Raw genomic sequence first — 27,210 nt, forward strand, 5'->3', positions numbered from 1 at the left:
GACTCTTGCTTCCTCCTAGAAATGTAAACACGATCCACCAAGGTAACACAAGATGGAGAGGGAGGCAGCAACGCAATGGTGCATTGCGAACTCGAATGCCCTCCTCAATATTTATGGCCATCAACATTGGGAATTAATGAACAAGCCCCCAGAAAAGGACAAGAGAGCAAAATCCATCATAAAGGAGGGAAAGTACATAGCAAACACCTGCCTGAAACCAGCCCTAGACTCAGCCAATACATCCAGCAGAGAAATGTGCACAAGTACAACACTGAGAAGGTACGCCTGGCTAAAGGCTTCAAGCAAGAGCTCCAAAGCTCAATTACCAAACCCTTCACAGGAGACGCCTGATTCTGAAGTGAGGCAGATGAATCATGAGCCTGCCAGGGCTATGGGATCCTGCCACAGAAGGGCACTTTCAAAAGAGGAGGGTTTAACCTCCGAAGAGTCTTCCCGACAGGTCAACAACCACAAACACAGGGCGGCAGACAGCAATCAAACCAGCAGTCCGGATACCAAGCCTGGCAACAGCAACCAAGGCAGCCCTCGCGGGGTAGAGGAAGCCCAGGGGAGGAGCAGACTCCAACTGACTGCCCACAACGGAAGACCCTCCACACAACACCAGTGGGAGGCAGAATAGCTCACCACCTACTGCAATGCAAAAGCACCACCGCAGACAGATTCGAACGGCTCGCAACGGCTGTTGTATAGAACTAACAGACCCTCACCAAAAAAGAGGTTCCAAAGAACAGAACTCGTACAAAAACCAACAATAGGGACTGTACCAAGGAGGGAACACTACAGGAAACTATTCACCTTACTACTTGGTACCAAAGCAAGATCTTGCGCTAAGATCCATCTTAGACCTCCGATTCCTAAACCAATTCATTCGAATACACCCTTTCAAGATGTTAACACTACAGGAAGTAATCCCACAACCACAAAAAAGGGGACTTCATGGCAAGAATAGACTTAAGACGCCTATATGCACATCCCCAGGTACCAAGCTCACAAGAAATACCTTGGATTCTTCCACGAGACACCCGCTACCAATTCAGGGTCCTGCCCTTCGGGATAAAATCAACACCAAGAGTCTTCACAAAGCGCCTAGCGGCGGTTGCTGCATCCCTAAGGAGAGGGATAAAGATCTATTCCTACCTAAACTGATGGCTGGTAAAGGCAAGTTCAAAGCTAGGCTGTTACACACACGTTCATCAGGGGATCACATTACAAAGATGGGGTTTTTCAATAAATTACAAAATAAACCACAAAGCCAAAACAATAAAAGACCTTCCTAGGAGCAAATTCTGAAAGAAACAGGTTAGTATTAGATTCCTTACCTTAGAATATACCCAGGCGTCAGACTGGATCCGGAAACTTTAGCGTAGCAGTACCCCTGCGCGTCGTCTGCGGCTCCGTGTCCGTCGTTCGCGCCCGGATGATGTCGCCGGAGTACTTAGACGCTGCCCTCGCGCGCTGACGTCAGTTCTTTTTTTTTACGCACCAGCAAACGCAGATCTGGAAAAAGTGGTACCCCTTAGTCAATTTTTGACTAAACTTTTTCGATCATTTTTTTGATCCTTTTCGAAGTCTAACGACTCCGGTGCTGGTAGGGATGCCCGGGTTTAAACCCTGCGCAGACTGCGACCGACTGATGTCTGTTACCAACCCCACTGGCGGTGTCTTCATTGCCTGGGCCTCGACCACTACGACCAGGCCTGCTCCGACTGTCGAGCCCTGACGTCTAAAGCTAGGCGGGAGCGGTCCCGCAAGCGACTCTAGCTCTGGCAGTCGGCCCTGCACCGCTCGAGGTCCCGGTCCGCGAGGAGGTAGAGGGACAGGTCGCAGGATCGGATCCACCATAGCTCCGGGAGTAGTCTTCGGGCTCGAAGTCCTCGGGTAAGCACAAGAAGACGAAGAGACATCATCGCTTTTCCGACTCCCCCCGACGCTCGCGTGACGCGACCGGGGGCTCGGGCGACACCGCCCTTGCGGCTCCGCCGGAGCCCCGGGCGTCGCGACCTGCTTCATACCAGTCGGTCCCAGGGCAGAACGCGATGCCGGGGAGATTAAGGCCTTCCTCACGGCCATGAGGTCGCGCACTCCTCCGTCGGGCTCCGCGGTGCCTTCGGGCCCAGCCGCCCCGACTGGGGGTCCCTGCGGGTCGGGCTCTTCGGGCCGACGCAGTCGGGTGCTTTGGTCCAGACGCCGCCGGTGACTTAGGTCCCGGCTCCGCAGCATCGGGTCCGGGTCGTCGCCAGTCGACCTCGCCGGCGCCAGCCCCCAGGGTGTCGTCCCCACGCCGTCCCCGATCCCTCCCTCAATTCGTGTCCAGCGCCGGAACGGCACTGCTCTCGACGCCGATGGGAGATTTCTACTTCTATGACCCGGCCCCATCCTTTGGCCGAGTCTCAGGAGATGGGTGGCGAGGGGGATTGGGAGGGGTCTGAGGACCCTCTGGCACAGGAGTGCCAGTCTTACCAGGACTGGACAGGTGAGCTAGGGGAGGCCAGTGGTCTGGACACCTCGCCAGACCCTGGTTTTGTCTCTCCTCCTACAGTGGCTACGGAGGAGGGGGCTGCCCATAGTGTGGTGCTGAAGCGTGCGGCCAAGGCCTTGGGCCTGGAGCTCCCCGTCGCGGCCGTGAGGACTAACCGCCTCACTGAGGTCCTTAAACCGCAGACCAGCTCGGCTGAGCCTCTGCTGCCGTTTAATGAGGCCTTGTCTGACGTTCTTTTGAACACTTGGTCCAAGCCTGCTACAGGTCAGCCTGTAGATAGGAACATGGCCAGATGCCACCGCCCGGCTCCGGGCTACCCTTGCTTCCTGTCCACCCATTCCACCCCGAGAGCCTGGTCATCCAGGCCTCTAACTCCCAATCTGCATTCCTGACAGCTCCCTCCGATTGGGAATCCAAGAGGTACGAGCAATACGGGAAAAAGCTATTCTCCTCCCTGAGCTTAGACCTGCGGTCGGTCAACACCGTGTGCCTCTTGGGCCGTTATACCCACTCTCTGTGGGACACGGTCGCGGACGTGCTGCCACAATGTCCGGCGGAGATCCAGACTAAACTCACCCAAGCCCTTGCGGAGGGTCGAGATGCAGCACGGTACTCCATCCGGTGTGGACTGGATACCACAGACTCACTGGGCAGAGCAATGGCAACGACGGTGACGATTCGTCGCCACGCCTGGTTGAGGTCCGCCAACTTTTCGGCTGATGTCCAGAACACCCTTATGGACATGTCGTTTGATGGCCGTCGCCTCTTTGGTGACAAGGCAAACCATGCGCTTGAGCTCTTTAAGGACTCCAGGTCTACGGTCAAGTCCTTGGGCCTCTCGGCACTGCGCCAGCAAACGGCCGCCTTTCGCGGCCAAGGAAGGAGCGCCCCCACACAGTCCAGCCAGCCACGGGCCGCAGACTACTGTCCAGCGCGGTGGCGGATGTGGAAACCGCAGTGGTGGCAGTCTGGGACAACGGCGAGGCCAGTCCACACCCGCCCCTGCAGCATTCGCCTCAAAACCTTCCTAGTCCGAGATTTCAGGCCCATGTGACGCCAGTGGGGGGCAGGGTTCGCCATTACCACCTCCACTGGCGCACTGTCACATCAGACAGGTGGATGCTGCAAATCGTCCGAAGGGGCTACTCCCTCCCCTTGAGGCGACCCCTCCAGCCATTCCACCGCGGTACCACCGCGTGTCGGGGGATCACTTGACACTTCTACGAGAGGAAGTTACGGCCCTCTTGGCCAAGGGGGCCATCGAGCGCGTTCCTGGGCCAGAAGTAGGGTGTGGTTGTTACTCCCACTACTTTCTGGTACCCAAGAGTGGGTAAAGGGGGCCTACGCCCTATCTTGAGCCTGCGGAACGTCAACAGCTTCCTCCGGCAGGAGAAGTTCAAGATGCTGACACTAGCTCAGGTCCTAGCTGCTCTGGACCCAGGAGACTGGATGGTAGCGTTGGACTTGCAGGACGCTTATTTTCATATCCCCGTCCTGCCGGCCCACCGATGTTACCTGCGGTTCACGGTAGGCCACGAGCACTTTCCGTTTACCGTGCTCCCCTTTGGCCTTACCAGCGCCCCACAGGTGTTCACGAAAGTGATGGCGGTGGTCGCAGCTCATCTGCGCAGGTTAGGGGTTTCAGTCTTCCCCTACCTCAACGACTTATTATTGAAGGCGGGCTCGCCCCAGACAGTCGTCAGCCACCTCCAGACTATGGCCGACCTCCTACACCTGCTGGGGTTCTCCATCAATGTGCCGAAGTCACACCTGTGTCCCTCTCAGAAGCTCCTCTTCATCGGAGCAGTTCTGGACTCGGCGCAGTTTTGGGTTTATCCTCCCGAACAGCGGGTTCGGGATATTCAGGCTCTGATTTCGATCGTTCAGCCGATGTGAGAAGGTGGCCTGATATGCAGTGCTCACTATTCTAGTGAACACTATGTATCAGTCCAGCAACCCTTATTGATGATTGGTTGTAAGTCAACCTTATAGACCAGCTATCCTAGTAGCATGGATACGAGCAGTCTAAGGCTAAAGACTCGAGAGGGCGTGTTAAGCCAGCTGTTTACCACACATATACCCCTTGAACACCAAGTGAAAGGACACCACACAAGTGTTATGAAAATAAACAGTTATTTATTAAAGATCACAACAGCCCTGTACTCTTTATGAGGACAGGGTACTAAGCACAAACCAAAACTCTTACAAAAATACTTAAGTTAGCACAGTATATACAAATGCCCGAGGGGCACGGAAAACCATATACTCTGAAAGTGGAATGTGAAATTCCTAGCAGGTAAGTACAGTACTAATAGCTTTTGGAATCGCTAGGACTTGACTAGGGAATCGTTAGATTACTTCTAGGAGGCCTAGGGGACTCGGGTGCAGTGTGTGCACTCTCACGCGAGATGCGGACAAAAGTCTATGGTAGCTAGGAATTAGAAAGTTAGTGTTCTCGGGCGAACCCGACCTGGTAGGGAGAAAACGAAAGTAGATTCTGACCCTTGGATAGTGAGGCTATGCTGGGGCACCGAAATGCCGAAGTTACCTAGCCCAGGGGCTGCAGCTGCATAGGTCTGAAAAGACGTCGGGAATCCTCGTAGACGGACCAGGAGCCGGAAGAAAAGATGCTGGCCGGTGACCAGTGAAGAAAGTTCAGTTGGATCCAAGCCTGGATCTCGAAGATAGATGACACCTGAAAGCAGAGGGGACCAAGTTCGAGACTACTAGCCAGTAGTCAGTGGGCACCAGGAGGGCACCGGATGGTAGCCACCTTGACAAGGTGAGTGGGTGACGCTTGAGCTCTAAGATCTCACGGACCAGGAGGCGTTGTCGGCGACCAGGATGGAGGATCGAGCTGTCCCACGAAGATAGAAGCTGTCGGCGTCGCTGGACCCAGGATTGGGCAACAAAGCCTTGGCAAATTCAAGCCCACGCGGTGGACTCAAAATGGCGTCTGGAGTGGACCAGGAGGGTCCGGGGTGCCTCTCTTCAAGAAGGAAGCAAGGGCCAGTCTGGAGCAACCAGACCAGCAGTCGTGAAGTCGTCGGGCGTCGTTCAGAAGGCCACAAGCCAGCCGGCTAGTAGCCAAACAACGCGGTGCACAGCAAACAGCAGAAGGGCCCCACGCAGATCGTGGAGATGCAGGGAGGCTGACCTTGGGTGCTGGAGCTGCGCAGGGTCGGGGCTTCTCGGACCCCAAAGCACTCACCAGTGGAGGACACGGTGGGCTTGCAGTAAAGATGTCGTGCAGTCTTGGCGATCGTCTGTCCCTCGAGGTCTCGTCGCACTCACGGTTCTCAGCTTGGCTGTAGAGGTGAGTAGAGGTCAGAGGTGCCAGGGAAGCCGGGTCTCGTCGAGCTGGGTCGTCGGATTCGTGATGAAGGACTTGCAGCAGACCGCAGTGTTCTTTAGGATGGTGCCCGCTTGATGCAGGGTGACTACTCCTTAGCCACAAGGGAGAATCTTGAAGAAGAAATCGTGAAGTCCTTTCGAAGAAAGTGGTATCTTGATTCCAAAGATGATCTAATTTGAACAGGGGGCCCGCTCCTATCTTTATACTAAAAAAGGGGGCTGACCCGGTGACTAGGTCCTGCCTATGGGTGGGACCAGGAGGGGGGTGGTTACACCCCTCTCCCCTGCCGGACTTCCCCAGGCCAGGGGCTGGTGTGCCCCTGGAACTGGTTCTGACTGGCCTATGCGTAGTGAGCACCGGGGTGCCACTCAGCAGTCACCTTCCTGAAAAGCCCTGCCTACCCAGGATACACAAAACCATGTCTGGGACGGTGCTAGCACCGCCCCTGACAGGAAACCCTTTGTCCAGGCTCCCCTCACTGGGAGGACTCCCAGCTGCAGGGGGTCAGACTCGTGTCTGTGGTGGCAGCATCCATTTTGTGGAGCTGAGGCTTTGCTTAACTTTAACCGGGGTTCACAGTTACATACATGTCGTGTCCCTCTAGAAGGGTGGAATGCTAACCCCGTCGCCAGAATTGGCGAGGGGTTAGTATTCCAATTCGTATGACACCTTACTCGACATGTTTTGATAAAGCAATACCAAAGATAGCATTTAACCGCGAGGATTATAATGCACTTAAGAGTATATGGTATGCGATATCATGGAACAGCTATTAGGACTTGTTTCCGCAAGCTGCAGACAGGCTCAGCTCATGCCAGAGCACCATCTCACACGATTCCAAGCACTCTGCCTTCAGGATTGTCAAGGCCTGCCATAGGAGTGACTGATAGGAATCTGTGTGTCCATTTTAGGGTTAGGTATAGGTATACTACACCTACAGCAAAGGGTGATTACACGACTTTGCCCCAGCTGTCATGCAGCCAGTTGTGTCAAATTTAGGAGGCCAGCCAGGGGTGGCATAATACATGCTGCAGTCCCTGGCAGCCCTGGGTACACCTATGCCCTGAGTTACAGGGTCTGATAAGGTGGCCCAGTACCAATTGGTAATGTACCTAGGGTACATGGAATCCATTTTAAAGAGAGAGCAGTAGGCCTGGGGTCCTGATTGGCAGGGTCCCAGGTCGACTATGTCCAAAACCAGCTAAAACACAGGGCAAAAAGTTGGGGGCAACCATAGTCAGGATGTACCTTCCTACACAGCCGTTATCCCCGAGTCTCAGTAAGGTTGACGCTGTGGCTTCTGGGGCTGATGGCTCCTGCATCCTTCTGGTGCATCACGCCAGGTGGCGGATGCGGGCTTTGCAGTGGGACCTGAAGTTTCAGTGGGCCCAGCATCAGGGCAACCTGTCCGACCATGTCTTGATCTCGGAGGGCACTGCAAGACAGTTGCAGTGGTGGCTCACGGACCGCGATTGGGTCAGCGGCAGATCCCTCTCCCTACCCCACCCGGAGCACGTAGTTGTGACGGACGCGTCCCTCCAGGGCTGGGGAGGCCACATGGGAGAGGTGGAGATCAGAGGCCTCTGGTGTCCGGCAGAGTCCCGGCTCCATATCAAGCTGCGGGCGATTTGTCTAGCACTGAAGGCATTCCTCCCCTCTGTCCGGGGGAGTATAGTGCAGGTGTTCACGGACAACACCACTGCCATGTGGTACTGCAACAAACCGGCCGGGATGGGGTTGTGGACCCTATGCCAGGAGGCTCTGAGCCTCTGGCAGTGGCTGGAACATCAGGGCGTGACTCTGATGGTTCAACAACTGGCAGGTTCTCTGAACGCCAGGGCGGACGAACTCAGCCGTTGATGCATGATGGATCACGAATGGCGTCTGAACTTAGACGTGGCGCAAGGCCTCTTTCTGCAGTGGAGAGAGCCTTGGTTAGATCTATTCGCCACAGAAGACAACGCGCAATGTCATCAGGTTCGAGGCATGTGGGCTGCTGAATTCATATCTGTGCATAGATCGCCGCCTAGTGTTGGGTCCGGATGATTGCACATTGTTGTCCTGGAAGAGTCTTTGAAGTATCACGAGATAGGTGGCTCCTCCCCTGGACTACAGTGCGCATGGGCATCGACTCCATCCTCAGATTGTTTTTTTCCGCCATTGGGTTCGGATGTCTTTAATTCCCTCTTGTCGGAATCGATAGAAAACTTTCTTGAGACCAAAAGGTCTTTAGTCTAATACGTCGGTATTGTCTTGCGTTCGGCATTGCTTTTTCTAGCTCGGTTCCGAGCCAGATTCTCTACTCCCGCGTGGTCTCGGCGCGGAAGGCCCAGTCGACGCTCCAGACCAATCGACCGTCCATCATGGACCGAAGTCCATTCCAGAGATGTCCGGTCTGCAACTCAAAGTATCCCCACATCGACGTCCACCCGGTGTGCAACAAGTGTCTGTCGCTGGACCACGATGAGGACAAGTGTATGGCTTGTTCACGCTTCAGGTCCAAGAAGACGCTTAAGCTTCGAAGAGCTGCACGCCAGGAGGCCCAGCAAGCTGCACCGGCGCCTGTGGACATCTTCAATGCAGGGGATGTCGAGGATTAATCTATCCAGGACATTTCGGAGTCAAACCCCGCGTCGGACGTCGACTATGACTACGACGCTGATGCTGAGATGTTCGAGGGCGAAGAAGTCGTCGATGAGGTAGGGGACGACGACGGGGCCCTCGGGGCCATGGAGGATAGTTCGGATGAGGAGCTTCCTCGACCTGACTCTGGGGTCGTGCCAATTTATAAGGCCCATGTCGAGGGATCGCCTTCGGGCCTTACCCAAGATCTCGCTATGGGTTCTATGGCCCCGCCTTCGGGCTCGGCCACGGATATTGCTGCCGAGCCACTCCCTGGCACAACGAAACCGAAAGCAAAACCTACGGTCTCGACGCCAGATACTGCGCAAGTGCCAGCCTCGAAACCGAAAGTGCGCATCGCTTTGGTCGGCTCCAAGGCCTCGGAGGCTTCGGCGCCGAAGAAGCAGAAGGTGGCTGCCGAACCGAAGGCTCAAGTCAAGGGCGTCGAGACGAAGTCTGCCGCGCCGAAGACTAAAGTGAAGGTGGTCGAGCCGGGCGCGTTGGCGCTGAAGACGGTCTACACCAGCAAAAGCCATGGCGACCCGAAGAAGACTGTCGGCGAGCCGAAGAAAACTCTCGGTGACCCGAAGAAGCGGCTGGATGACCCGAAGGTCCCCACAACCCCGCGTCCGCAGGACAAGGCCAAGGGCGCCGCGCCACGCGAGTCGACTCCGAAAGTGACCTCGAAGGATTCCATTGAACCGGCGCGCCCATCCGCCGCGTTCACCAAGAAGGTGACGGACTCCCTGCAGCGCACCAGGGACGGCACCGCGTTGGTCGATCCGAAGGATCCTCCGCCTGCGAAACCTGTGGAGAAACCACTTAAGGCGTCCACGCCCATCCACTTCACGTTGCCGCCGAAGACGGCGCCGAAGGCCTTCGCTCCTAAGGCTGTGGCCGGCGTGCCCGAAAAGGTCTCACCGGTGCCGAAGGGGTCATTGGTGGTCCCCGGCCCGGAACCTCGACAACCTTCGGGGGACGAGCGTCAGGAACACTTCATCGATGCCGAAACGGGCAAGTTTTCCCTCCTCAAGCGGAAAATCGCCCCAGAACGCCCACTGGAGTCCTACAAGATACCTCTCAAGAAAAAGGACTCTGCTTGCTCTCCCGTCTTGGTGGAGCCAATTTCCCCACAGACTCATAATGTTTCGCCCACTTACTCGGATATTGACGCTGGTGAGGGGGATGATGAGGATGCTGGTGAGGGGGATGATGAGGATGAATACAGTTATCCTGTCTATACAGACCCTGAGGATACCAATGAACCCTGGGCAGCTGGTGGTGACCCTGGGGATCCTCAATCAGGACAAGACCCTCAACTTTTTTCTGCTAAAACGTCCCCTACAGAAGACTCTGCAGCTTTCAATGCCCTCATTGAGCGGGCAGCTAACAATCACAACGTCCAGCTACATACTGACCCTGTGGATGTCGATTTCCTTTTTGACACCTTTTCGGTCTCAGAAAAAACTGTTAAGACTCTGTCTATGCTGAAAGGTGTTTTAAAGCATGCTGCTGAGATCTTTAAAGAACCTACCAGGGCATGGGTGATAAACCCTAGGATTGACAAGAAATACAAGTCGGCGCGTACTGATCCTACCTACATCAAAGGACTGTTGCCTCTGGACTCCCTTGTCGTCTCGAAAGCCTGGAAGAGGGCTAATTCTCAGACTACGGGTGATGCTCCTCCCCCAGACAAAGAATCCAAGGTCTTTGAGTGTTCGGGGAAGAGGGTAGCAGCACAGGCAGCCAACATCTGGCGCATTTCTAACACACAAGCGCTTCTGGCGCGCCATGACAGGGCACACTACGACACACTGGAGACCCTGTTGCAGCACCTGCCCGATGAGTACAAGGAGGCGGCTGAGATGCTGATTCAGGAAGGGAAGCTGATCTCTAACGCTTCAATTAAGTGCGCTCTGGACGCAGCTGATACCGCTGCCAGAGCTATAAACACTAGTGTTATGCTACGGCGACATGCCTGGCTGAGAATCTCTGGATTTAAGCCAGAAATCCAAACCACCATCCTTAACCAAACAGTCAACCCAGATCACCTGTTTGGCCCAGAGGTCGACACCACCCTAGAAAAGATGAAGGACACTGAGACTGCAAAATCCATGGGTGCCTTACAGTCCCAGCAGTTTCGGGGTGGGTCTTTTCGTCGCTCCAACACTAGAGGCGTTTCCAGGGGCCAGCTCTCCCAGTCCATGCAGTACTACAAGGGCCACACTCAGACCACTTACACCAACAAGAGTCGAGGTGGATATCGTGGCAACAGCGCCAAGGGCAGAGGACGTGGAAACAACTCCAGATCCTCTGCCACCAGCAAACAGTGACGCCTTTGTCACTGCCCCCCGACCACACGACACCGGTCGGGGGGGAGACTCCAGCTGTTCCTGCTCGTCTGGAAGTCCATCACCACGGACAGGTGGGTCATAAACCTTATCCAATACGGTTATTGTCTGGAGTTAACATCCACTCCACCCAACATGCCCCCAAGACACCGTCCTATGTCGGACGAGCACTTGCACTTATTGCAGCAGGAGGTCACCGTCATGCTGCCAAAAGGAGCAATAGAGCTTGTGCCAGTGCAGGAAAGAGGCACAGGGGTCTACTCCCTGTACTTCTTAATACCGAAAAAGGATAGATCCCTCAGGCCCATCCTGGACCTCAAGCCACTCAACTACTACATCCTGTCTGAGCACTTCCATATGCTGACCCTGCAGCAAGTGCTCCCGTTGCTCAGTCAGGGGGATTTTCTCGCAACTTTAGACCTAAAGGATGCCTACTTTCACATTCCACTGCACCCTTCACACAGGAAATACCTCTGGTTCACCATACAAAACCAGCACTACCAGTTCAAGGTTTTGCCTTTCGGTGTCACCACGGCACCCAGGGTGTTCACAAAGTGCCTGGCGACAGTGGCGGTGCATCTCAGGAGACGGAACATCCATGTCTACCCTTATCTGGACGACTGGCTCATCCAAGCAAAGTCAGCCCAGCAGTGTGCCGCCCACATGTCCCACACCATTCACCTCCTGCACGATCTGGGATTCTCACTGAATTACCCGAAATCCCACCTCCAGCCCGCCCACATACGGCAGTATCTGGGTGCGACGATAAACACTCTGGCAGCCACAGCACAGCCAAATTCAGTGAGGGTCAGCAGCATTCAATCGCTGATTCAGAAGTTCAGACATCAACACTCGCTTCCAGCAAGAGTGTTCATGCAGTTGATAGGCATGATGGCCTCCTGCATCTCCATAGTCCTGCACGCGAGACTACATATGCGTCCGCTTCAGGAGAGCTTAGCACGTCAGTGGACTCAGGCTCACGGACAGTTAAAAGACCTAGTGCTGGTGAGCGGTCGGGCATAACACTCTGTATTGGTGGAATCCACAAAACCTTTGCAAGGGACGACCGTTCCAAGAGCCTGTGCCACAGATCATCCTGACGACTGACGCCTCTCTCCAGGGTTGGGGAGCCCATGTACTCCCATTACACTGTGCAGGGACTATGGACGCAACAGCAACGGAAGATGCACATCAATGTTCTGGAACTGATGGCAATCTTCATGTCACTAAAAGCTTTCCAAGTACATCTGTGCAACAAGGTGGTGTTGATCCGGACGGACAACATGACAGCCATGTACTACATTCAAAAGCAGGGAGGAACACACTCTCCGCAGCTGTCTCATCTGGCTCAGAGCATGTGGAAGTGGGCCATTCAGAGGAACATCTTCCTCATGGCGGAACACCTCCCGGGCAAAGACAATCAGATGGCGGACCTGCTCAGCAGGCACAGCCACCAAATGCACGAGTGGGAGATACATCCATCAGTACTCCAACCGTACTTCCAAAGGTGGGGTCATCCAGAGATAGACCTGTTCGCCACAACGGAGAACGCAAAATGCCAAAGCTTCGCCGCCAGGTACCCACACCCACAGTCGCAGGGCAATGCGATATGGATGAACTGGTCAGGCAAATTTGAGTACGCTTTTCCCCCAGCACCTCTGATACCGCTGGTGGCACGCAAGCTCAGGCAGCACTCAATGACTCTCATCCTGGTTGCTCCAACGTGGGCTCGCCAACCATGGTACACCACGTTTCTAGAAATGTTCGTGGTACCGCATCAGAGGCTACGTCTCACACCCAGCCTTCTGACTCAGAGCCATGGCGACATTCAGCATCCAGATCCGCAACAGCTCAACCTGGCGATCTGGCTACTGAAGTCTTAGAGTTTGGCTACCTGCACTTACCTTCTGACTGTATGGGCATCATTCAGGAGGCAAGGAAGCCCACCACCTGAGCATGCTATGCGGCGAAATGGAAGCGGTTTGTCATTTATTGTGCAGACCACAACATTAACCCGTTAAATGCGTCTATTCAGAATATCATCTGTTACCTTTTCCATCTGTACAAATGTAATCTGGCCTATGCTTCCATTCGCATACATTTATCTGCGACGGCCGCTTATCTCCAGAATAGGCAGCACCTCTCACTCTTCAGAGTGCCTGCCATTAAGGCCTTTCTAGAAGGACTCAAACAAGTCATTCCTCCGCGGACTCCACCAGCTCCGGAGTGGAACCTCAATGTGGTCCTCACCCGGCTGATGGGTCCTCCCTTTGAACCACTGCATTCCTGCGAGATTCAATTCTTGACGTGGAAAGTGGCTTTCCTCTTAGCGATTACATCGCTACGGCGAGTTAGTGAACTGCAAGCCCTCACTATCCAAGAGCCATTTATTCAAATTCATTCTAACAGGGTAGTGCTTCGCACTAACCCTAAATTCCTTCCTAAGGTCGTGTCTCAATTCCATATCAACCAGACTATTGAATTGCATGTTTTCTTCCAAAATCCTGAGTCATTGGCGGAGAGAATGTTCCACACCCTTGACGTCAAAAGGGCCCTGATGTATTACATCGACAGGACCAAAGATTTTAGGAAGACTAAGCAACTCTTTGTTGCCTTTGCACCACACCACAAAGGTAACCCTATTTCCAAGGCTGGTATTGCTAGTTGGATCGTTAAATGTATCCAGATCTGCTATCTGAAAGCCAAACGTACTCTCACCATTCCACCTCGGGCCCACTCCACCAGAAAGTTGGGGGCCTCTATGGCATTCCTTGGGAACATTCCTTTGGAAGACATATGTAGAACAGCCACATGGTCTACCACACACACATTTACTAAGCATTATTGTGTTGATGTGCACTCCAAAAAGCAGGCAGCTGTGGGGCAGGCTGTTCTCAAAACACTTTTCCAAACTGCTGCAGCTGGCACGGGCGACTGCCGTTAATGGAGGGACTGCTATGTATTCTATGCACAGATATGAATTCAGCAGCCCACATGCCTCGAACCGAATATGCTACTTACCAGTATGCATCTGTTCTTGGCATGTAGGGCTGCTGACATTCATATCGCCCGCCCTCCTCCCCGGCGCCCGTAGCAGCTGCAGAATTCACACATACTTCTAGCATGGTCATCATTCACTTAGTTTCACTCCATCTTGGCCACATTGGCTAAAAACAATCTGAGGATGGAGTCGATGCTCATGCGCACTATAGTCCAGGGGAGGAGCCACCTATCTCGTGATACTTCGAAGACTCTTCCAGGACAACAATGTGCAATCATCCGGACCCAACACTGGGCGGCGATCTATGCACAGATATGAATGTCAGCAGCCCTACATGCCAAGAACAGATGCATACTGGTAAATAGCATATTCGTTCTGCGCGTTGGAATTTCCAAGGCGGCACTCGCTCGGAGACGCTTTTCGTCGCGAGTGGAGCTGCGATCTGTTGTACGCCTTTCCACCTATACCACTTCTGCCTAGAGTGCTGAAGATCAGGCGCAACCGGGCCCAACTTATCCTTGTGGCTCCGGACTGGGCACGAAGATACTGGTATCCCGAGCTACTCAGTATGCCTGTCGATCCCCCGATTTGTCTGCCTCTTCAGGAGCTTCTGTCGCAGCAGCAGGGGACGGTCCTCCACCCGAACCTGTCCAGTCTCCACCTCCATGCTTGGAGATGGAGCGGCGACAGTTGAGGTCATTTGACTTGCCTCCTGAAGTTTGTGATGTGATTCTGTCAGCCAGGCGTCCCTCCACAAAGTCGGTAAAAGCCTGCAGGTGGAACAAGTTGGTGGCATGGTGCACAGCAAAGGCTGTGGATCCTCTCAATGCCCCTCTTTCTGAGGTTCTCCTCTTCCTTCTTTCTCTTGCCCAGCAGGGCTCTGCTCTTGGCACTATCAAGGGCTACCTTTCTGCCCTTTCCACCTTCTTAAGGCTACCTGATCAGCCTTCTTTGTTCAAGTCCCCGGTTGTGAACAGATTCTTGAAGGGCATCACTCATATATTCCCCCTGTTCCATTCGTGAAGCCTCAGTGAGACTTGAACCTGGTACTTACCTTTCTGATGTGCGCTCCCTTCGAGCCACTTCATAACTGTCCTCTCAGTCTTCTTACCCCTAAGACTGCTTTCCTACTTGCCATCACCTCTGCCAGGAGAGTGAGTGAGCTCCAGGCTCTTTCATCCAAGCCTCCCTTCCTTTCTGTCCATTCAGACAAGGTTGTGTTGCGGACAAGACCTTCTTTCCTGCCCAAAGTAGTCACAGCCTTCCACATCGGGCAGTCCATCACCTTGCCCACCTTCTTTCCACCTCCGCATCCCTCTAAAGAGGAAGAGCGGCTCCACCGTCTGGACCCTAAACGTGCGCTCTTTCTATCTGGATCGCACACGCCAGTTTTGGGTGGATGACCAACTCTTTGTTGGTTACTGTTGGGTACATGGGCGCGAAGAAAGGTCGGGCGGTGCACAAGCGGACCATCTCTTGGTGAGTCGTGTTGTGCATCAAGGTATGCTTCTCTTTGGCTAAAAAAGAGCCTCCTGTTGGGCTGAGGGCCCATTCCACTTGGGCCACGGCGGCTACTACTGCCCTGGGCCGGGTAGTCCCCTTGCAGGACATCTGTCAGGCAGCTACGTGTGCCTCGCTGCACACGTTTGCAAGACACTACTGTCTGGACAGCCAAGTCCGGAGGGATGGTTTCTTTGGCCCTTCCGTCCTCCAGGACTTTCTGGTGTGATTATTGGTTCGCAGACCCACCACCGGGGTTGGTATTGCTTGGGGTATCTATTCTTAGGTAAGGAATCTAATACTAACCTGTTTCTTTCAGATGCACAAGTTACTTACCTTTGGTAACGATATGTTCGAGGCATGTGGGCTGCTGAATTCATATCTGTGCATAGATCGCCGCCTAGTGATGGGTCCGGATGATTGCATATTGTTGTCCTGGTAGAGTCTTCGAAGTATCACAAGATAGGTGGCTCCTCCGCTGGACTACAGTGCGCGGTCGTTTCTTTGAAATACCGGGAGCCAGAAACCTTCTGCCATTTCCAGCAGATATGGCAATGTGAACATTAATTATCACACAGATCTCGACTCCCGGGAAGCAATTCACTGGCTATCCCTAGATAATGAACAATTCCTTCGATGTTACTATCGTCTATCATCTTCACCTACTTGCCATATAACTTAACTGTGAAGACCTCTCCCAACGTTCATGCTAAGCGAGCTCATTTTTATACTACCCTCAGTGCTAATATACTATAGATATCGGACATGATCAGATCTACTGACACCTAGATATCCACTTCATCCGCCGTCATCTACAACATATATGTTTTCCCTCTCATCACCCTACGTTTGAAGATATCAAGAAGCCTTAAATATCGACTGACCTATTACATCGTCGCCAAGTATCAGGTCTGAGTTTATACCAATTTCTAGCTATAGACGGTAACCTGAAGAAGGCTCAAGAGCCGAAACACGCGTAGTGACATCTACCGCTTTGCCTTCAACAATTTGTTCAGTCTCATGTCTATTGGTTTTGTACTTTTTCTATTATGCTTTTAACTGACTCTTGTTATATTGAAAAACAACTATAAGAAAAAAAAAACAGAAAAGAAAAACACAAAGAATATAAAATATGTAAACCTTAAAAGAAATGATAAATATATATAATATATACCAATAAAATCAAATGAGAAATTTTCATTGTTTGTGAATATCTCTATATGTAGTTGGACTTTCTATTTTCATTCTTATACTTAGGCTATATCAACTATGAACTTTATATAAATAGATATTGTTTGTGTCACTTGGCTATAGACCTTCCTTAACCCAGTTTGTTCCCTATGTATAGCAAGTGTAATAGTAGTATATAGGGGTCCCCTTTTTCCAAAATATACGCATGGGCATCCTCTCCATCCTCAGATTGCTTTTTTCCGCCATTGGGTTCGGATGTACTTTCTTGACTAAAGTTCGGAATCGACATAAAACTCTTTGCGCAAGGCCAAAAGGCCTTCGGGGCGTCGGTATTGTCTCGTTAGGTGCCTATTCTTCATCCAGTTGTTTGAACAGGACGTCGAAGGCCGTCTGCCTTTTCGACACCGGGCCCCAACTTTGACGACGATTGAACGGAGCCCGTTCAAGAGATGCCCCGTCTGCAACTCTAAGTACCCTCACATTGATGTGCACCCAGTGTGCAATAAATGTTTATCCCCGGACCACGACGAGGCCAGCTGTATGGCCTGTTCGAAGTTCCAGTCGAAGAAGACGCTTCGACTTCGGCGTGCTGCACGACAGTCGGCACAGAAAGCGGCGCCTGACCCGGAGAACATCTTCGAGGCCGATGACTATGAAGGCGTCGAAGAGGATCCTGACCAACAGTCGGACCCCGAATTGGAGCGAGATTCTACCTTCGGTGTGGACGACTATGAAGACTACGTCCATGAAGAAGACTTCGTCGAGGTAGGAGACGACTCAGAGGCCATCGGAGCCATTGATGATGACTCAAGCGATAAGCAAGGCCCACCCACAATCGTGGGGCCTAATATTGACACTGTGCTCTCTAAGGCTCAGGTCGAGGCATCGCCGGAAGGCCTTAGCCGAGATCCTACGTTACATTCTATAGCCCCGCGTCAAGGCCCTGCTAAGAATACGTCTACGGACCCATCGATCGATCCACAGAAATCGAAACCAACAGAGGCAAAAACGAAACCGAAACTGTTGAAGGCAGTGCTTGGATCGACGCCCTCTAGCTCCTCGGCTCCAGTCAAGTCTACCAATGTCACCGACCCTTCTGGGCCACAAGGCGGCGCCGGGCCCAAGAGCGGGGCGCCGAAGCCAGTCTCGACGGTCAAGCACGTCACCTTGACGCCGTCGACGTCCAAACATGGCGACACTGCCAAAAGACTCCAGGCTAAAAAGACTGTCGAACCGACGCTTGCAGCCTCGAAGACACTGTTCAGTAAGGCCCTAGAGTCAAAGACCAAACCCGACCCGAAGGAGCATGTCTCGTCGAAGCCCAAACCCGACCCGAAGGAGCATGTCTCGTCTAAGCCCAAGGCTGTACCTGCTGCGCACCATCAGCTCGAGTCGACGCAACGCCAGAAGCATGCTGGTGATCCGTCGAAGCCAATCGGATCGAAGACGACATCAACCCCTAAGACGGTCGGTTCGTCTCCGGTGCTTCCACCACCAATTAAATACGGACTGCCCCCGACCGCTCGACCCAAAACGCTCGAGCCGCAAAGAATCGCCGAAACCTCCAAAAAGGTATCAGGACCTTCTAAGTCTCAGTCCATTCCGGAGGAGGTAATATTCCAGGCACCCTCGTATGACAATCAGTCAAAGCTCTTCATCGACTCGGATTCTGGCAGGCTCACCATTCACAAAAGGAAAATCGCACCAGAACATCCTTTAGAGTCATACAAAATCCCCCTCAAAAAGAAAAATGACTCTACCACTCACCTGTTCTCTTTGAACATGTTCAGTCCTATACACAACATGGTGCCGATTCTCCCACATGCACGACGAGGAGGTGGGAGATGATTATAGTCATATGGGTTTTATTTATCATGCTGACTCAGATCAAGAGGAATCTCAAAACTGGACTGGCCCTGCTGACCCTGATGATCCCCACACTACGCCCGACACGCAGTCCTATAATGTCAAAACCTCGCCTACTGAAGACACGGCGGTGTTTAATGCCTTAATTGAAAGAGCAGCCCTCAATCATGATGTTGAAATGCACGCAGAGCCAGTGGAGGAGGACTTTCTCTTCGATACTTTCTCCACCTCAGACAGATCAGTAAAAACACTGCCTATGCTAAAGGGTGTCCTCAAACATGCTACTGACATTTTCAAAGAACCCACAAGGGCAAGGGTTGTAAACCCAAGGATTGAAAGAAAATATAGGCCTGCGCCTGTGGACCCTATGTACATCAAGGGCCAACTCCCATTGGACTCCCTAGTAGTGGCTAATGCTCGCAAGAGAGCAAACTCTCAGACAAGTAGTGATGCTCCTCCTCCGGATAAAGAATCCAAAATCTTAGAAGCTTCTGGCAAAAGGGTGGCAGCTTAGGCGGCTAATATTTGGAGGATCTCAAATACACAGGCCCTATTAGCCAGATATGATAGGGCTCACTACGACACACTAGAACAGCTGATGCAACACCTGCCTGATGCTTACAAAGAGGGAGCAGAAATGCTATTACAGGAAGGAAAGTTGATTTCTAATGCATCCATCAAGTGTGCACTCGATGCAGCAGACACAGCAGCTAGAGCCATCAACACTAGTGTGATTCAAAGACGTCATGCCTGGCTCCGCATCTCTGGTTTCAAACCAGAAATCCAAACAACTTTGCTAAATCAGCCAGTTAATCCTGACTTTCTCTTTGGCCCTGATGTAGACACTACCCTTGAGAAAATTAAAAAAGACACAGACAGCAAAATCCATGGGGGCTCTGCAGTCACAGCAGTTCAGGGGCAGTTCCTTTCGTCGCTCCGGTAACAGGGGAGCTTCTAGAGGTCAGGCATTACAGCAAGCACAATACAACAAGGGGAGCACGCAGACCACCTACAACAAGAATAACAGGGGTGAATATCGTGGGAACAGCACCAAAGGCAGAGGACACGGAAATAAGAATGCCAGATCCTCCACCACCAATAAACAGTGACGCCTTGTCACTGCCCCCCGGCCATATAACACCGGTCGGCGAAAGACTCCAGCAGTTCGTGCCAGTCGGGGAAGGCATAACCACAGACAGGTGGGTGAGACAACTTATCCAAAACGGCTATTGTCTGGAACTAACCTCCACTCCACCCAACATACCCCCAAGGCACCGTCCGATGTCCGCAGATCACATGCACTTATTGCAGCAAGAAGTCATCTGCATGCTGCAAAAAGGGGCCATAGAACTCGTGCCTTTAGAACAGCAAGGTACAGGAGTGTACTCACTGTACTTCTTGATCCCAAAAAAGGACGCTTCGCTGCGGCCCATTCTAGACCTCAGACCCCTAAACCAGTCCATCCTGTCGGAACATTTTCATATGTTGCCTGAGCAATGGTAGAACTTGCTGTAAAGTTAAGGGGACTTCCTGGCAACACTAGATCTGAAGGATGCCTACTTTCACATCCCCATTCACCCAGGACACAGGAAATATCTCGGGTTCACAGTCAACAACCAGCATTACCAGTTCAAGGTCCTGCCTTTCGGGGTCACTACTGCCCCCAGGGTATTCACCAAGTGCTTGGCGACAGTGGCTGCACACCTTCGGAGACAACACATCCATTTCTATCCTTACCTGGACAGCTGGCTTGTCCAAGCAAAGTTGGCCCAGCAATGTGCCAGCCACATGTCCCGCACAATTCACCTCCTACACAGTCTAGGATTTTCACTAAATTACCCAAAATCACACCTTCAGCCCCCACATGTACAACAGTACCTAGGTGCGACAAACACTCTGACCGCAACAGCAGAGCCAAACTCAGCCAGAGTCAACAGCATACAATTGCTAATTCAGAAATTCAGACCCCAACACTTTCTCCCAGCGCAAGTGTTCATGCAACTGATAGGTATGATGGCCTCCTGCATCTTCATAGTCCCACACGCAAAGCTGCACATGCGTCCCCTAGTGCTTAGCACGACAGTGGAACCAGGCTCGTGGACATCTAAAAGACCTAGTGTTGGTGACCGGTCGTGCTTACAACTCTCTGCATTGGTGGAACACACAAAACCTTTGCAGGGGACGATCGTTCCAAGAGCCTGTACCACAAGTAGTGCTGACGACTGACGCGTCTCTCCAGGGCTGGGGAGCGCATGGCCTCCATTATACAGTGCAGGGACTATGGACGACGCAGCAGCAAAAGATGCACATCAACCTGCTAGAGCTCATGGCAATCTTCATGGCGATGAAGGCGTTCAAATTACACTTGTGCAACAAAGTCGTGCTGATCCGGACGGACAACATGACTGCCATGTATTACATCCAGAAGCAGGGAGGCACACACTCTCCACAATTGTCTCATCTAGCTCAGAGCATGTGGTAGTGGGCCATTCAGAGAAACATGTTCCTCATGGCGGAACATCTCCCAGGCAAAGACAACCAGATGGCGGACCTGCTCAGCAGGTACAGCCACCAAATGCACGAGTGGGAGTTACACCCCTCGGTGCTCCAACCATATTTCCAGCAGTGGGTTCATCCAGAGATCAACCTATTCGCCACACAAGAAAACGCAAAATGCCAAACCTTCGCCGCCAGGTTCCCACACCCGCAGTCTCAGGGCAATGCGATTTGGATGAACTGGTCAGGCAGATTTGCGTACGCTTTTCCTCCAGCACCACTCATACCGCTAGTGGCACGCAAACTGCGACAACACTCCATGACGCTCATCCTGGTTGCTCCAACGTGGGCACGGCAGGCCTGGTACACCACGTTCCTGGAACTCTCAGTGGTGCCCCACGAAAGGCTGCGCCTCATGCCCAGTCTCCTCACTCAGAGCCATGGAGACATTTAGCACCCAGATCCACAACAGTTGATCCTTGCGATATGGTTCCTGAGGTCAGAGTTTGGTTACCTCAACCTACCCCCTGACTGTATGAACATCATTAAGGAGCCAAGGCGACCTACAACTAGGGCATGCTATGCGGCCAAATCCAAAAGTTTTGTCATTTACTGTTCCAATAATGACATTGATCCGCTGGATGCGTCCACGCAAAACATCATATGTTATTTGTTGCATCTCTACAGGTGCAATCTGGCATATAGTTCCATCAGGATACAAAGGCAGAGGACGCGGAAATAACAATGCCAGATCCTCCGCCACCAATAAACAGTGATGCCTTGTCACTGCCCCCGGCCATATAACACCGGTCGGGGGAAGACTCAAGCAGTTCCTGCCAGTCTGGGAAGGCATTACCACAGACAGGTGGGTGAGACAACTTATCCAAAACGGCTATTGTCTGGAACTAACCTCCTGATTCTTGATGTCCTCTCGAAGCAAAGGAATCGGTACCGAACGAAACACTACAGACGCTGTCGAAAGCCTTTTGGCTTTGTAGAAAGTTTTCCTAACTTGAGCTAAGATAGTAACATCCGAACCCAATGGCAGAAAAAAACAAACCGAGGATGGAGAGGATGCCCATGCGCACTGTAGTCCAGGGGAGAAGCCACCTATCTCGTGATACTTCGAAGACTCTTCCAGGACAACAATGTGGAATCATCCGGACCCAACACTAGGCGGCGATCTATGCACAGATATGAATGTCAGCAGCCCTACATGCCAAGAACAGATGCATACTGATAAGTAGCATGTTCCATCTGTAAGAAACAGTAGTTAGTATTAGATTCCTTACCGCCCACCCATCCTCCCCGTTCTGCGAACCGATATCTAGGGTTAAGGTCATCCCCGTTCAGGGCCCTAGTTTCATGGCACCAGTGTTGGTTTTTATCATGGCTCTGCGTTTCTGGCGATGAAAAGCTGTGTATAAGAACTGAAGTCCACGCGCGAGGGCGGTGTCTTAAGTACTCCGGCGACGTCATGCCGACGACTGATGCGGAGCCGGAGACCACGCCTACCGACGCGCAGGGGTACTGCTACGCAAAAGTTTCCGGATTCAGTCTGACGCCTGTGGATATTCTAAGGTAAGGAATCGAATACGAACTACTGTTTCTTACAGATATATCGTTACCGAAGGTAAGTAACTTGTGCATTAAACTCCATGGTTGCACGGGCATATAAGACCCAGAGGAGAATACAAGCTATCAAACTCGCCTGTACCAGAAGTGTCAGTCTCCGACAGTGAGGAGTGTCATGAAACTCATGGACATGATAGCATCATGCATCCCCCTCATCACTCATGCATTCCCCCACATTAGCCATCTGCAGGCGTGGCTATTCAGGAGTTGTTCGCAAGCCACATGGAGTTGAGAGGATCTAGTAGTTGTAACAAAGGGTACAGAAGGAGATACAATGGTGAGCATCCAAGAATACTAGGCAGACGGTTCAAATCACCAAATCCCTCATTAACCATCACAACAGAGGAGTCTCACAATGGTTGGGGAGCGCATTCAGGAAACCTAAAAGTACGGGGTCAGTGAAATGATGCAGACTCCACAAAGAACATCAACTTCCTAGAGATGGGCCCTGTTCCTGGCACCAAAGGAGCGTAGTGACGCAGCGTCCAGGGCGGCTGACTCTGGAGCGCGTGGCTCATGGTTGGATCTCCAGCACCAAAGGCAGCTCAGCATCAGGGGACTCTGGGCAATAGCTCACTTAATCTCCCGACGGCCCCAGCGCGTTGAGACCTTTATGGGTGATTAGTTCGCGCTTTACAAATACCAGGTTATATAGAGGCATTCCAAGCCCACTTAGAAGGGAAGACAGTATTGATACAGACAGACAATACCACAAAAATGTTTTACCTCAACAAACCAGGAGGAACAAAATCGATAACCTTAAGCAAACTAGTTCAGGAAAAATGGAAATGAGCCAATTCAAGGCAAATCAGCCTACATCCAAATCTCCTGACAGGAAAAAAAAAACACCGAAGCAGATCAACTCAGCAGACAGAATAGCAGCTCCCACAAATGGGAGGTAAAAAAAGGAGCCTGCAACAGGTGTTCAGCCTCTGGGGACCTCCAGAAAAGGACCTAATTGCAACGATGGAGAACAAACCATTCCAATTCTTCGCCTCCGGTTTTCCACACCACCTATCAAAAGTGCCTGCCCTATTGCTAAACTTGTCTGGGACATTTGCATTCCCTTTTCCTCTAATTCCACTACTTCAAAGGGTACTGGGGAAAACCATACAACCAGGAACAGACCAAATTCTCGTAGCCCCTCAATGGGCAAGACAAACCTGGTACTCCAGCCCACTCTAACTGTGCAAGGGACAGATGATCAGATTCAAGGCAGACCAGGACCTTCTCACCCAGAGCTAGCAGCGCTCAGCCTAGCAGCCTGAATACATAATTTGGGCATTTGAACTTACCACAAAAAACAATGGAAATACGAAGGATAGCACGAAAACAGACCACAAAACCATGCTACACAGCTAAGTGGGAATGGTACACCCTACATTTAATTTCCACACAGGAAACCCTGCTCATACATCTTACACACTTTCTTGACGGTTCCATCAACTACTCAAGCTGCTCCTGGCAGCAATTGTAGTCTACACCAGGGGAGATTCATGGAAAGGTTTCTTCACAGCACCAGTCATCAAGATTCCAGGAAAGGTCCAAGAGGATTGCACCCCCTAAGAAAGGCTCCAGCCCCACTGTGGAGAGTAAGGTTCTATCTAACTTTACCTCTACCTAGCTATGAGGTTCCACTGGAATCTGTGCACACTATAACTTTCTTTGGTATAGTATATACACAGAGCCAGCTTCCTACAGGTAATCTTGCATACTCCTACGCTGCAGACCCTACACTAAGCGTACCCAGGAACGATCCACTCTCATTACCTGATCGGATAGAGTGAAGGACCCGTCTTGGTCTCGAGTCTGACACCCCTCACGGAATGTCAGACCAGTGCGTGGTGATTTCTCAGTATGTACGGACCTTCAGTGTACGCAGAAGTGCCTCCTGTACCAATCTATCGGGATACCAATTTTTAATAAAAGCCGCCTTCTCACTGTGCATGCTAGATTACATATGTTATGAATATGTGGATAGCGCAGTCATTCTCGTGGATGAAGATAGGACGACTTTCGTACTTAGTGCAAAGAGAGGCCTAGTACATAATGTTCAAGGCATCATGATAATGATGTGCAAAGCTGGATGTGTAAACGCAGTAGTTTCAGAGAAACAAATCCAATATTGTGCATACAAATGTGTGTAAAAAGTAAATGTTTTCTAGGACAATGTAAGGAATAAACTGCCTCGCTACATGTGCATACCTCGGGAATATAACACCATGTATTGGCTCCACAGCAGGGTGGCAATTGAAAGCCTCTTTAGTTTGGTCACTGTGCTAGATTGTGCTTAATCCTTGATTGGTTCTCGTATTTGGCAGTCTCAGTTCACAGAAGAGTTGGTCTGCTTGCATTGATGTTTCCAAACTAGAGGTACACATGACCTAATATTAGTATGAAGTTCAATAGTTTTTTATAAAGTAAAAGTATTTGCTACCATTTTGGTTTCACGACGGACCCTTATTTGATTATCTAGAACGAGCACCTAGGTCATCGAGAGTAGGCAGGGAAATGTTCGAACAGTTCTACGAAACAATGATCTTCAATCTTTTTAATGGCTAATAGAGGGGTTGGACTCTCCTGCCAGAGGCTCTGTGCCACTGTTTGCAGATTTACATACACTTGATTTAATCACAAGATAACGTCTGTGATGCCCAAAGCTCTTTGTGTGGAACGAGTGGTCTGTGTTTTAGAAAATACAGTAGAAAATACAGACTTGGGGTTGCTTGTCTTCAAGCAGCGATGTACAGTGTGGTTGGGGAGGGTGACGTGAGCTGACTTTTACGTGGCAGTTACAGCAGTGGTGGTTTGCAGGTGTGGCTTTAGGATGATGAGATGCTTTCTTTAGGGCAAGCTTGTATTAGTTGGGCCTCGCAAGGTGTTTCGATTCCTGGAAGCAGACCTGTGTGTTGGGTCGTCCAACTGGTCTTGGTCTGGGCTGTGCTCTTCTACTGATAAGCTTCTTTAAGCAGGTGTCCAGTGTGTTTTCTGGATTGGTTTGAGCAGATATTGGCATGGAGTGTTAATGGATGGCAGGTTTGGTTTAAGCTCGTGTTGGCAGGATGCTTTTATCTTATGTGTTCACTGGTCCCTTCAGTTGTCGCCTCGGTTACACACCATAAAGTCGAAGTTTTGTTGAGCATTTAACGTTATAGTTGGCCTGTTCATCATTGAAGACACATGGGGTGTTCTCCTTTGTTTGCTTTCTTCCCAAGTAGGTTGTGCTGCTGGCCTAATTGTGTTTTCTCTTGTCAGATTTTGGCGTTCAAAGAAGGGGAGCAGAAGGAGAAGGAGGGTATCCTAGAACTGCAGAAGAAGAACTTGTGTAAGGCTGGCAAGGCCCATGTTTCTACAGAGCAGGTGGATTACTGCGTGTGTGGGCTGCCGCCTACAGACCTCATGCTGCAGTGTGATCTTTGCAAGGACTGGTTTCACGGCACTTGTGTTTTGTGCCCAAAGTTGACTAGCCAGAAGCACTCCCTCGCCTGGTGGGAATGGGACTCCAAGTTCTTATGCCCGCTGTGTATGCGTTCACGGCGGCCACGCCTTGAGACTATCTTGTCGCTCCTCGTAGCCCTGCAGAAGCTGCCAGTAAGGCTACCTGAAGGAGAAGCTCTGCAGTGTCTGACTGAGAGGGCCATCACCTGGCAGGACCGGGCGAGGCAGGCACTGGCATCTAAGGAGGTAGCCAATCTTCTTGAGAAGCTGACTGAGCTCCGGCAGCGTCTTCAGAGTAAGATGACCAAGGACATGGTGGCGCTGAAGGAGAACAGCAGGAATCAGCTGCATAAGGTACGACTTTGGTCATAGTAGCCGGCTGCCTGTGAAAGGGCTCATGCTCGGACTCCTCACCTAACCCTCACTCGTTCCTTCTGTTTGCTATGACTGTATAGTGCCCCGTTTAAAGCGAAGAACGGCAGAGAACACTAGCTGAACGCAGTATCTCTTTTCCCAATTATTGTTTAGTTTGGTCCTGTAATGTATTGTATAGTGCCTCTTTAACCTGACTGTCCTTGTATTCTCCTGGACCCTATACTCTCCTTTAAACACTGCTCCTCCTCTGCGTCCCCTCGTCTCCTCTCTCCTTACTTTTAATACTGCTCCTCCTCAGTGTCCCCTCGTCTCCTCTCTCCTTACTTTTAACGCTGCTCGTCCTCAGTGTCCTCTCGTCTCCTCTCTCCTTACTTTTAACACTGCTCGTCCTCCGTGTCCCCTCGTCTCCTCTCCCCTCGCTTTTAACGCTGCTCCTCCTCAGTGTCCTCTCGTCTCCTCTCTCCTTACTTTTAACGCTGCTCCTCCTCTGCGTCCCCTTGTCTCCTCTCTCCTTACTTTTAACACTGCTCCTCCTCTGCGTCCTCTCGTCTCCTCTCTCCTTACTTTTAACACTGCTCCTCCTCTGCGTCCCCTCGTCTCCTCTCTCCTTACTTTTAACACTGCTCCTCCTCAGTGTCCTCTCGTCTCCTTACTTTTAACACTGCTCCTCCTCTGCGTCCCCTCGTCTCCTCTCTCCTTACTTTTAACACTGCTCCTCCTCAGTGTCCTCTCGTCTACTCTCTCCTTACTTTTAACACTGCTCCTCCTCTGCGTCCCGTCATCTCCTCTCTCCTTACTTTTAACGCTGCTCCTCCTCAGTGTCCTCTCGTCTCCTCTCTCCTTACTTTTAACGCTGCTCCTCCTCTGCATCCCCTCGTCT

The 27,210-nt window shown here is 51.7% G+C and overlaps 1 protein-coding gene across 4 annotated transcripts in view; it reads left to right on the plus strand.

Moving 5' to 3' along the window:
- The window catches only part of KDM5C (lysine demethylase 5C), a 466,536-nt gene that overhangs the window by 341,045 nt on the left and 98,281 nt on the right, over nucleotides 1–27,210 (plus strand). For all 4 annotated transcript variants that reach the window (XM_086940146.1, XM_086940145.1, XM_086940147.1 and 1 more), the window contains one exon: nucleotides 25,773–26,309. In XM_086940146.1, the coding sequence (XP_086796272.1) occupies nucleotides 25,773–26,309 (537 nt within the window). The remainder of the gene's footprint in view (nucleotides 1–25,772; nucleotides 26,310–27,210) is intronic.

Source organism: Lissotriton vulgaris, chromosome 10 (assembly GCF_964263255.1).
Source record: "Lissotriton vulgaris chromosome 10, aLisVul1.2, whole genome shotgun sequence".
Classification (NCBI taxonomy): Eukaryota; Metazoa; Chordata; class Amphibia; order Caudata; family Salamandridae; genus Lissotriton; species Lissotriton vulgaris.